Raw genomic sequence first — 12453 nt, forward strand, 5'->3', positions numbered from 1 at the left:
GTATGAACACAGCTGGAAAAGGTGGACATATTATTTCCTTATTTTTTAGAGCTACTTAGGCTGAAAGGCTGTGGTGATCTTCCCCCCCTTTATTTTCCCTAAAACATATATATTTAAGAATATATATTTTCCCTAAAACATATATATTTAAGAATGCAGTCTATACTGTTCCTAGGCACAAATATATACAAACAAACAAAAAAACAAAACTCCCTCCCACACATCAAGAAAAGACAAGACTGAGTTCTTCCTCATTCCCAGTTCCTCCTAAATAATAACCAACACCAAGGACTCAAGGATCTGGGAAAGGATCTAACTACTGTGGCACTATTTACTTATTTATAAGGATTGATGTTACCTGAAATAGGTTTTAAACACTACTTAAAATATATATTTATACTTACTGAAGTTTCTTCCTCCATCTCTAAAATGTAAGAAATTCCTTCATCTGATGGTGTTCCTGAGGGCTTACTCCATTGTAAGGATAACCAAGTAACACCAGCCTTAGTTAATACAGGACTTGCTGGCATGGAAGGGGCACAGCCTGAAGTGTAATATAAGACTTCTTCACTAAAACCACTGTTGAAACAAATCGTTTTTAAGAATGAATGAAAAAGAGCTGTTTTTATAGCTAAAGAATTCAATCTGATAAATGACATTTTCTGAAAGTGACAATTTTTGATAACTAATTATAATGTCTTAGAGTTGATAATATTTTCATGGTTATCAGATCAGAACCTAAAAGTGTATTTACTAATACACTTAAAACTGTAGTTTATGTAACTAACATCTTCTCTTACAGCTTTTGCTATGATAGTTAATCCATCTTTACTATACCAACATAAACTAAAGCAGAATTTTTAGTGGATAATTTGGATTCTGCATAATTTATATTAAGTGAAGTGACTAAATAATATATTTGCATTAAAATGTATCTTACCTTGTGCCATACTCATTTTTGGCTGACAGTCTAAATTTACAACCCATTGCTGGTGACAGTTTAGTAATTTTAAATTGCTTCTGTAAGCCCATATAACACTGACAAAATTCTCCATTTCCTTTTCCCTAAAAAAAATTGGCTGATTATTATATATCATGTACATTACTGTAAAAAGATAAATCCACAAAGTTCCTGCTTGATGAATAACTACATATGAGCTGGTATACATTAAAAGTCATTTTGTTACATGAATCATGGATCTCAAAAGAAAGTAGAGATAACCTACATCTTTTAAATGGTACTTACTGTTCATTAAATGCAGAATTTACAAACTAGGTATCTCTGTATCTACCTTCTTGAACTAAGTACCCTGTTTTAACTGATGCTAAATGTCTGGGTTTAATAAAAGAAGTTCTTTCCATGTATAGACCCCACAATCTCTATGAGGGGACTAGTAATAGCAGAAATAGGGTAATCTTTGATATATACAACTAGCAGTGTTCTCAATCTATGAAAAGTTCTACACAGTTTTAAGATCCCTAAGTGATTCCCAAACCTCCACCTTAATAGCTGCTAACATCCTATAAAATAAAGATTCTGGAAACACAACTGCCTAGGTTTAACAGTAACAGAATATAAGCAGAGAGAAAAACCCGATTATAGGCAAAGAGAATGGGAGAGAGAAAACTCTGCAGCTCAGGACAACTAAAGAGTGTTAGAAGTTTAGGATGCTACATAAAATAGACACATTTCTTATTCTCCATCCACTCTTCCCTACTGTGTTGGTAGAGGTAAACGGTGGTTTTAGGGTGACTTCTTCAAAGAAAACCTTCAATCTCTATCTGGCTGCTTTACTACACTTTCCTGATTTAATGGTGTTTACAGTTGATTCTATTAAGTTGTCTAAACAGAAAATTGTATCATCTCTATATAATAATATTTTGCCCCCCAGCCTAGCCATTATTTGGCTGTACCTGTATGTTCCAAAACATACTTCATTAACATTAAGGTGGGAATGACTGACAACTTTGACTTGTTTCAGCCTTGACTAGAAATGCTTTTATTGTTTAGTGATGGTACTTCACTTAATACAAAAATAACTATCAGATAAGGAATTATCTTCCTTTCCTAATTTGAGTTTTAATTAAGTGCTAAATTTTATCAAATATCTTTTCATAATTTATCAACATATTTTTTTTTCTTCTAAATTACTATGATAGATTTCCTAATTCTAAATTCTCTTAAAACTTCTGGCATAAAATCTAATTGTTTGTGCCTCATTACTCTTTTAATATAGGCATACCTTGTTTTATTGCACTTCATTTTACTGTGCTTTGCTGACAGTGTTTTTTACAAAGTCTGGTTTGTGGCAACCCTGCATCAAACAGTTCTACTGGTGCCATTTCTTCAACAGCATTTGCTAACTTTGCGACTCTGTGTCATGTTTTGGTAGTTCTTGTAATATTTCAAATTTTTTCATATTATTGTATTTGTTATGGTGATTCATGGAAGAGGCCAACATATCAACATTAACAGGAGTTCAGCAGAAGTGGATTCCAACCCTCATGGATGATTTTGTGGGTTCCAAGACTTCAACAGAGGAAATAACAGCAGATGTGGTGGAAACAGCAAGAGAACTAGAATTAGAAGTGAAGCCTGAAGATGTGACTGAATTGCTGCAATCTCATGATAAAACTTAAGTGGATGAAGAGTTGCTTCTTAAAAATGTGCAAGGAAAGTGGTTTCTTGAGAGGGAATCTACTCTTGGTGAAGGTGCTGTGAAGACTGTTGAAATGACAACAAAGGATTTAGAATTTTACATAAATTTAGTTGACAGAGTAGCAGCGGGGTTTCGGGGGACTGACTCCGGTTGTGAAAGAAGTTTTAGTGTTGGTAAAATGTTATCAAACAACATCACATGTTACAGAGAAATGGTTCATGAAAGAAGAGTCAACTGATGCAGCAAACTTCACCGTTGTCTTATTTTTTCAAGAAGCTGCTGAAGGCACCCCAACTTTCAGCAAGCACCATACCCTCAGCAGCCTGCAGCCATCAACATCGAGGTAAGACCCTCCACTAGCAAAAAGATTATGACTCACTGAAAGCTCAGATGATGGTTAGCATTTTTAGCAACAAAGTATTTTTTTAAATTTAATTTTTTCAGTGACAACAAAGTATTTTTAAAATCAGGTATGTACATTTTTTAAAAAAAAGACAAGGCCATTGTACCTTTAACAGACTACAAATACTGTGTGGTATATAACTTTTATATGCATTGGGAAACCAAAAAAATTCATGCGACTTGCTTTGAGATATTTGCTTTATTGTGGTTGGCTGGAACCACAATATCTTCAAGGCATGCCTACATACTGCTGAATTCCCAGATTATCAATGGAATTTCTTCTATACCCTCTGGCCACACCTCTTAGCTATGGTATAAGCAGTAGGCAAAGAGAGAATGTAATAAATGATAGTAAAATGAAGTACTGCATAACAGAGCTCAGTGTGCTTGCTGTGGTAGACTGAATAATGGCCCACAAAGATATCCAAGTCCTAAACCGTAGACCCTGTGAATGTTACTCTATTCAGGGACTGTACAGATGTTATTAAGTTAAAGCTCTTGAGATGGAGAGATTATCCTGTATTATCTAGGTGGACCTTAAATGGAATTACAAATGTCCTTTTTAGAGTGAAAAAGATGTGAAGACAGAAGAGGAAAAAGGCCATGTGATAACGGCAGGAAGGGCAGAAAAGGCTATCTGATGAGGCCATGTGTTCATGGTAATGACAAAGTAATGAAGAGAGCCTCCAGAAGCTAGAAAAGTTAGGAGAATGGATTCTTTTCTAGAATTCCTAGAAGAAGCATGGTTAAAGCTTGATTTTGGCCCAGTGAGAGTCATACTGGATTTCTACCTTCCGGAAATATAGGAGAATGAGTATGTTGTTTTGAACTATCAGGTTTGTAGAAATGTGTTAAAGTAGCCATAGTAAAAAATTATACTTGCTTTTAAGGCTGAAGTGAAAAAAAATATTTCCTTCATCAAGATAATTACCCAAGTGAGAACTTTGAGGGGTTTAAGTCAAAAACAAAAAATAAAACAAAATAGGGAGGTCCAGTCAGTAATGTTTTCTAGGAACATCATTAATTCGCTCATGTACCACACTAAAAGCATTCATAATGTTTTTAAAGAGGAAAAAACTATTAAAACAAATTATTTCTGCTTGAGGATAAATACACATAAATTCCCCCTAATTTAAAAGATCCAATTTACTTACCTCATCCCATTCTAAAATAAAGCTTTGGATTTTAGAACCATTGTCACTAGGTGCCTAAAAGAAATAACAAAAAAAAAAAAAAAAAAAAAAAAAAAAGAGAGAGAGAGAGAGAGAGCGCGCACAAATTATTAGAACTTTTGTAAAAGATACTGTGAGAATCTAATCTGAGCAATCTATTGTGTTGTAGATGTTCTCTGTGGCTTAACTCTGGAAAAACTGCACAGGGAATACAGATATATATGTATTATATAACCCCACAATCCCTTTAAATGCAAGGTAAGAAAACAAAGCAGAGTTTATTCAAGTTTTTCTGAACACTGAACAACTTCCTGAAGCAAGAACCATCTTAACTTTTTAATCCATTTAAAAAATCACTTTGTCTTTTGTCAGAAGGTTTTTATCAGCTTTAAGTTCCTAGGATTGACCCTGTTATTTTCATTAAAACTCACTTTATAATCTATAAGTAGTACTGAGATACACCAGAGAAGGAAACAATCAGGGAGCTTAGAATAATTTCAAGAGGTCACACTGTCTGGATCTTTGCTTCTAGATACAATGTGCCCATTACCTAATATTGCTCATTCAACAATCTGTTAATCTTCAGTGGTGAAAATTTGTCTCCCTTAACATTTTATTCTAGTATTTAATCACTCTAGAACTCAAGAATTTCAACCTTATTTCTACTTGAATTTTCTACCATTTCAACTTGCTTCCTCTTTATTCTCACTTTAGACGCAGAACAATGGATCACTACTCTCCTTATAATAGCTTCATCCATTTGAAGACAACTGACTCTAAGACTCCTTTTATAAAAATTAAATAATCTTAACTTTTAAAATCGTTCTCCAGAGAATTATAGGAATTCTCTGGACTCTTATTTGGTTTTTATATAGTATTGCCAACCATTTATTTTTAAAAAGATTTTATTTATTTATTTGAGAGAGGGAGTGACAGAGAGTAAGCATGAGTGGGGAAGAAGGGCAGAGGAGAGGGGGAAGCAGACTCTCCACTGAGCAGGGATCCTGATGTGGGTCTCAGTCCCTGGACTCTAGGATCATGGCCTGAGATGGCAGGTCTGCCTTAAGTGAAGGCAGATGTTTAGCTGACTGAACCACCCAGGCACCCCCATTGCGAACCATGTTAAGAGCAATCAAGAATGGTCAACTTTTTAATAAAGAACTTTTTATAACACGGAGGTCCAAATTATTTGTTGACCATTAACAAAGATCTTGTGTTTAAAAATTTTTTAAAATTATAATTTTTAAGTGGTGAACATACTGAAATTTGCTATGTAAGTTGCAGATGTGGCAATTCAAAGTAACTACAGTATGGATGGGGCAGAAAAAGAAACCTTGGGAAATTCAACTCTTACAGAGCAAAGGAAGAGAATCCCAAGGCAGAGAAGATTAAAAATCTCAGCAAGAAGTGTGTGGTATAAAAATATATTTCCCCATGATTAATGCCTCCAGATTGCTCTGGTCTAGCTGCTAAGGTTGCACATTTATTTTCCTTAATTTTTTCTACTTTATTTTGTGAGGCTTTCCAAGTCAAGGAAATGGATTCTCTTCAACTCCCTGGAAGAAGCATGGCTATGGTGACACCTTCAACAACCTGTTACCATTTCTCCAAGTTAGAGGGGAAACTATTAGGTGTAAAGTGTTTTTACCTTATCTCATTTGATCTTCAAACCAACTCTTTGTAGTATTATTATCCAAACTATACAAAAGAGGAAATGGAAGCTTTAAAGAATCCAAATAAGTTGCCCCAGATCACTCAATCATTAAGAGAACAGAGCTGAATTTACTCAGACACAAAACCAGTGTTCCTACCCAGCAATATTCCAGAAGCTGAGCAACAGGAGGTCTGGTAGGTATTAGTAATTATAAGAGAATAGAAGACCAAGTTCAGTTAGCTTTTTATCATCACCATGCACTGGCAACTCTAAACAATGTCAGCTGATATATTTCTCTCAAGCTGCTACCTCACATTCCACCCATGCCATGATTTTGATGCCACGTTAACCCCCAAGTAATATTTTCAGATTATATGAGGCAACAGAGTCAAAAGATCTGATATTTAAGTCATAAACTACACTAAGCCAGTTTTCCTCAATTTTAACATTACATAGCAACAATAGGTACTATGTTTATTATGGTCCAGGCACTATGCTATGGGCTATATAGGTATTATCTGATAATCCTCCCAACAACTCCAGGTATACAATACTATCCCCAGTACCAGTACAAATGATTCTCTCTTTCCCCAATTGTGCTATTACTATGCACATACAAGTCTATTTCTTGAAGAGTATAAGCCTGGGTAACCTGATGAGAGACCTAGGGCATAAGGGCACTTTTTACATCTTACGCAGACTGGCTGGACTATTGTTAAAGGCAAATTTCAAAATTCAATGTTATTTTATCTTCAGAATAAATAGCAGTACCCTACTGAAGACTGAACCTACATGAAAGGCACCAGGCTACTACCCTAACTGCCCTACCAATAAAATGCTACTCTAAGTGACATGAAATAAAATTAGTCATACTTATCACAAACAAAAATGTATGTATGTACATACTTGTCTGATTTACATGTGCTAACAGTACTTTTTAACTGCATAAAGCATCTAACAAGGGACTAGTAAGACCCAAACAAGTTTTCAGAAAGAAAGCTAGCCCTGAGTTTTGCTCTTGGGGTAAGAGTAGATAATTAAATCAAGACTGGTAGTTATTTTCTTACTATAAATCAACAGTTGCTAGGAGGGTTGATACTCCCTTCTAGGGCATGTTTAGAAATTTTGTTGGGGGTGTTTCTGACTATCACAATAATGGCAGGGAGAGTAAAGGCTGCTTTTTACAAGTGGGGATCAAGGATGCTATCAATTCTGCACAGTGTGGGAAAATCAATACAATGAAGAATTTTTCTTTCTCTAGAACTTTTGAATGTCCTCTTTGACATCCATGTAGGTTGAAATATATGTTTAAAATTATCAGAGCCTAGAATCTAATTCCATTTTACAAGGTATTTTTTCTATAGTTTTAAGTTATAGGATTTTCCCAAAATGTAACTACTCTGCAATATGAGAAAGGCTGTATTTCATTTGTTCAGAAATTTACAAAGACCATAGATCATTTCAGTAATTCATGTCTCCCAGTGACAATGCTGTCTGTGCTATGTGAATTATCGATTCTATCTGTGGTGCCTGTCTATTTCATCATATCTTCTTGTGCAGCTGGGCACAAAAAATTTACATGTTAGCAAATCTATTATTCTATTCTATTATTCTATTAAAATAGAGAGTATTTAATAGAGAGTATTATAAAATTATATTATTATAAAATAGAGTATTTAATGGAATATTCCTTAAAATAATATATATATATATAAAATTAACATATAATGTATTATTAGCCCTAGGGGTACAGTTCTGTAAATCGCCGGTTTACATACTTCACAGCATTCACCATAGCACATACCCTCCCCAATGTCCATAACCCAACCACCCTCTTCCTACCCACCTCCCCCATGCAACCCTCAGTTTGTTTTGTGAGATTAAGAGTCTCCTATGGTTTGTCCTGATCCCATCTTGTTTCCTTTTTTCCTGACCCTCCAAATCCCCCACATTGCCTCTCAAATTCTTCATATCAGGGAGATCATATGATAATTGTCTTTCTCTGACTGACTTATTTCACTCAGCATAATACCCTCTAGTCCCATCCATGTCATCACAAATGGCAAGATTTCATTTCTTTTGATGGCTGCATAGTACTCCACTGTATACATATATACCACCTCTTCTTTACCCATTCATCTGTTGATGGACATCTAGGTTCTCTCCATAGTTTGGCTATTGTGGACATATAAATTGCTATAAACATTCGGGTGCATGTGCCCCTTTGGATCACTACATTTGTATCTTTAGGGTAAATACCCAGCAGTGCAATTGCTAGGTCATAGGGTAGCTCTATTTTCAACTTTTTGAGGAACCTCCATGCTGTTTTCCAGAGTGGTTGCACCAGCTTGCATTCCAACCACTAGTGCAAGAGGGTTCCTCTTTCTCCGCATCCTCGCCAGCATCTGTCATTCCCTGACTTGTTCATTTTAGCCATTCTGACTTGTGTGAGATATCTCATTGTGGTTTTGATTTGTATTTCCCTGATGCCAAGTGGTATGGAGCACTTTTTCATGTGTCTGCCATCTGGATGTCTTTTTTGCAGAAGTGTCTGTTTATGCCCTCTGACCATTCCTTGATTGGATTATTTGTTCTTCGGATGTTGAGTTTGATAAGTTCTTTATAGATTTTGGATACTAGTCCCAATAGTTCATTTTTGCCCTTGCTTCCCTTGCCTTTGGCGATGCTTCTAGGAAGAACTTGCTGCGGCTGAGGTTGAAGAGGTTGCTGTCTGTGTTCTCCTCAAGGATTTTGATGGATTCCTTTCTCACATTGAGGTTCTTCATCCATTTAGAGTCTATTTTTGTGTGTGGTGTAAGGGAATGATCCAGTTTCATTTTTCTGCATGTGGCTCTCCAATTTTCCCAACACCACTTGCTGAAGAGACTGTCTTTTTTCCATGGACAGTCTTTCCTGCTTTGTCAAAAATTAGTTGACCACAGAGTTGAGGGTTTATTTCTGGGCTCTCTATTCTGTTCCACTAATCTATGTGTCTGTTTTTGTGCCAGGACCATACTGTCTTAATGATGACAGCTTTGTAACAGAGCCTGAAGTCTGGAATTGTGATGCCACCAACTTTGGCTTTTTCAATATTCCTCTGGCTATTTGAGGTCTTTTCTGCTTCCATATAAATTTTAGAATTATTTGTTCCATTTCTTTGAAAAAAAAAAAAAAAAAAGGATGGGATTTTGTAGGGATTGCATTAAATGTGTAGATTGCTTTAGGTAGCATAGACATTTTCACAAGATTTCTTCTTCCAATCCATGAGCATGGAACATTTTTCCATTTCTTTGTGTCTTCCTCAATTTCTTTAATGAGTACTTTATAGTTTTCTGAGTACAGATTCTTTGCCTCTTTGGCTGGGTTTATTCCTAGGTATCTTATGGTTTTGGGTACAACTATAAATGGGACTGATTCTTTAATTCTCTTTCTTCTGTCTTGTTGGTGTATAAAAATGCAATGGATTTCCGTGCATGGATTTTATATCCTGACACTTTACTGAATTCCTGTACAAGTTCTAGCAGATTTGGAGTGGAGTCTTTTGCATTTTCCATGTAAAGTATCATATCATCTGCAGAGTGATAGTTTGACTTCTTCTTTGCTGATTTGGATGCCTTTAATTTCTTTTTGTTGTCTGACTGCTGAGGCTAGGACTTCTAGTACTATGTTGAATAGCAGTGGTGATAATGGACATCCCTGTCGTGTTCCTGACCTTAGCGGAAAAGCTCTCAGTTTTTCTCCACTGAGAATGATATTTGCTGTGGGTTTTTCACAGATGGCTCTGATGATATTGAGGTGTGTACCCGCTAAAACTACACTTTGAAGAGTTTTGATCAAGAAAGGATGCTGTACTTTGTCAAATGCTTTTTCAGCATCTATTGAGAGTATCATATGGTTCTTACTCTTTCTTTTATTAATGTATTGTACCCCGTTGATTCATTTGCAGATGTTGAACCAACCTTGCAGTCCAAGGATAAATCCCACTTGGTCATGGTGAATAATCCTTTTAAGGTACTGTTGGATCTGACTGGCTAGTATTTTCGTGAGAATTTTTGCATCTGTGTTCATCAAGGATATTGGTCTGTTAATTCTTTTTTGATGGGGTCTTTTGTTTTGGGATCAAGGTAATGTTGGCCTCATTAAATGAGTTTGGAAGTTTTCCTTCCATTTCTATTTTTGGAACAGTTTCACGAGAATAGGAGAACATTCTGGAGAATGTTCAATGTGCACTACAGAAGAATCTATATTCTGTTGCTTTGGGATAGAATGTTCTGAATAAATCTGTGATGTCCATCTGGTCCACTGTGTCATTTAAGGCCTTTATTTCCTTGCTGATCTTTTGCTTGGATGATCTGTCCATTTCAGTGAGGGGAGTGTTAAAGTCCCCTACTATTATTGTATTATTGTTGATGTGTTTCTTTGATTTTGTTATTAATTGGTTTATATAGTTGGCTGCTCCCACATTAGGGGCATAGATATTTAAAACTGTTAGATCTTCTTGTTGGACAGATCCTTTAAGTATGATATAGTGTCCTTCCTCATCTCTTATTATAGTCTTTGGCTTAAAATCTAATTTATCTGATATAAGGATTACCACCCCAGCTTTCTTTTGGTGTCCATTAGCATGGTAAATTGTTTTCCACCCCCTCACTTTAAATCTGGAGGTGTCTTTGGGTCTAAAATTAGTTTCTTATAGACAGCATATAGATGGGTTTTGTTTTTTTATCCATTCTGATACCCTGTGTCTTTTGACAGGGGCATTTAGCCCATTTACATTCAGGGTAACTATTGAAAGATATGAATTTAGTGCCATTGTATTGCCCGTAAGGTGACTGTTACTACATATTGTCTCTGTTCCTTTCTGGTCTACTACTTTTAGGCTCTCTTTTTGCTTAGAGGACCCTTTTCAATATTTCCTGTAGACCTGATTTGGCGTTTACAAATTCTTTTAGTTTTTGTTTGTTCCAGAAGCTTTTTATCTCTCCTATTTTCAATGCTAGCCTCGCTGGATAGGGTATGCTTGACTGCATGTTTTTCTCATTTAGTGCTCTGAATATACCATGCCAGTTCTTTCTGGCCTGGTAGGTCTCTGTGGATAAGTCTGCTGCCAATCTAGTATTTTTACCATTGTATATTACAGACTTCTTGTCCCGGGCTGCTTTCAGGATTTTCTCCTTGTCACTAAGACTTGCAAGTTTTACTTCTAGATGACAGGGTGTGGACCTATTCTTATTGATTTTTGAGGGGCATTCTCTGTGCCTCCTGGATTTTGATACTTCTTCCCTTTGCCATATTACAGAAATCCCCTATTATAATTCTCTCCAATATACCTTCTGCCTTCCTCTTCTTCTTCTGGAATCCCAATTACTCTAGTATTGTTTCGTCTTATGGTATCACTTACCTCTCAATTTTTCCCCTCGTGGTCCAGTAGCTGTTTGTCTCTCTTCTGCTCAGCTTCTTTATCTCTGTCATTTGGTCTTCTATATCATTAATTCTCTCTTCTGCCTCATTTATCCTAGCAGTAAAAGCCTCCATTTTTGATTGTACCTCATTAATGGCTTTTTTGATTTCAGCTTGGTTAGATTTTATTTTCTTTTATTTCTCCAGAAAGGGTTTTTATTTCTCCAGACAGGGTTTTTCTAATATCTTCCATGACTTTTTTGAGCCCCGCTAGCACCTTGAGAATCATCATTCTGAACTCTAGATCTGACATATTACCAGTGCCCATATATATATATATATATATATAATATATATAAAATATATATTTTATATAAAAATATATAAATAGTATAATATATAAAATATATATTATATATAAATATAATATATAAATATTTATATTTATGTTATAAATATAAGTATATTTATATATAAACACAATATATTTAATATAAAATATATATTTTATATAAAATATAAAAAATTAAATATAAATATATATATTAGACTGGTGAATAGAACAGAGCCACCCACTTGATTTTGGGTGTATTTTGGTCTCTTAGACGAAACTACCTCCCAAAATCTCTCTCTCTCTCCACACACACACACACACACACACACACACACACACACAAATACAAATAAGGGTAAACATGATGAAGGGATGGAATATGGCTATAAAGATGAAAATTTAATAAAATTTCTACAAAATGAGTTGATAAGGTAAGTCAGTTGAGGAAAGAAAGAAAAAAAAGGTAGAGAGAATCTGCTCAGGCTGGGGACTAGACCAAAGCCCTGTGCTAGATTCAGGGTATATTTTGATTTATTATAAGAAGTTGTATCACAAAATTTTTTAGAAGAAAAAACCCTGTATGTATACAAAAGATAAAGTTAGATACAATGAAGGATAAAATATGCCTATAATAATAAAGGTTCCAGAAGCTTTTCTTTAATGAAAGGTATTGTTAAGATAAACTAGTTAAAAAATGTTAAAAGAAGAAAGAGTAAAAGTTAAACAAATTAGGATAAGAAAAAAAAAATTTAAAAAATTTAATTAACTATGCAAGACTAAAGAATCACAGGGAGAAAGCCATGAATTCCATGCTTTGCTTTTCCCTCCTCT

At 35.1% G+C, this 12453-nt stretch overlaps 1 protein-coding gene across 4 annotated transcripts in view; it reads right to left on the reverse strand.

Annotated features, from left to right (window-relative positions):
- The window catches only part of FNDC3A (fibronectin type III domain containing 3A), a 178523-nt gene that overhangs the window by 30780 nt on the left and 135290 nt on the right, over positions 1 to 12453 (reverse strand). For all 4 annotated transcript variants that reach the window (XM_059378318.1, XM_059378317.1, XM_059378319.1 and 1 more), the window contains 3 exons: positions 4217 to 4270; positions 941 to 1065; positions 405 to 579 (listed from right to left, as the gene is read on the reverse strand). In XM_059378318.1, the coding sequence (XP_059234301.1) occupies positions 405 to 579; positions 941 to 1065; positions 4217 to 4270 (354 nt within the window). The remainder of the gene's footprint in view (positions 1 to 404; positions 580 to 940; positions 1066 to 4216; positions 4271 to 12453) is intronic.

The sequence above is a fragment of the Mustela nigripes genome, chromosome 15, assembly GCF_022355385.1.
Source record: "Mustela nigripes isolate SB6536 chromosome 15, MUSNIG.SB6536, whole genome shotgun sequence".
Taxonomy (NCBI): Eukaryota; Metazoa; Chordata; class Mammalia; order Carnivora; family Mustelidae; genus Mustela; species Mustela nigripes.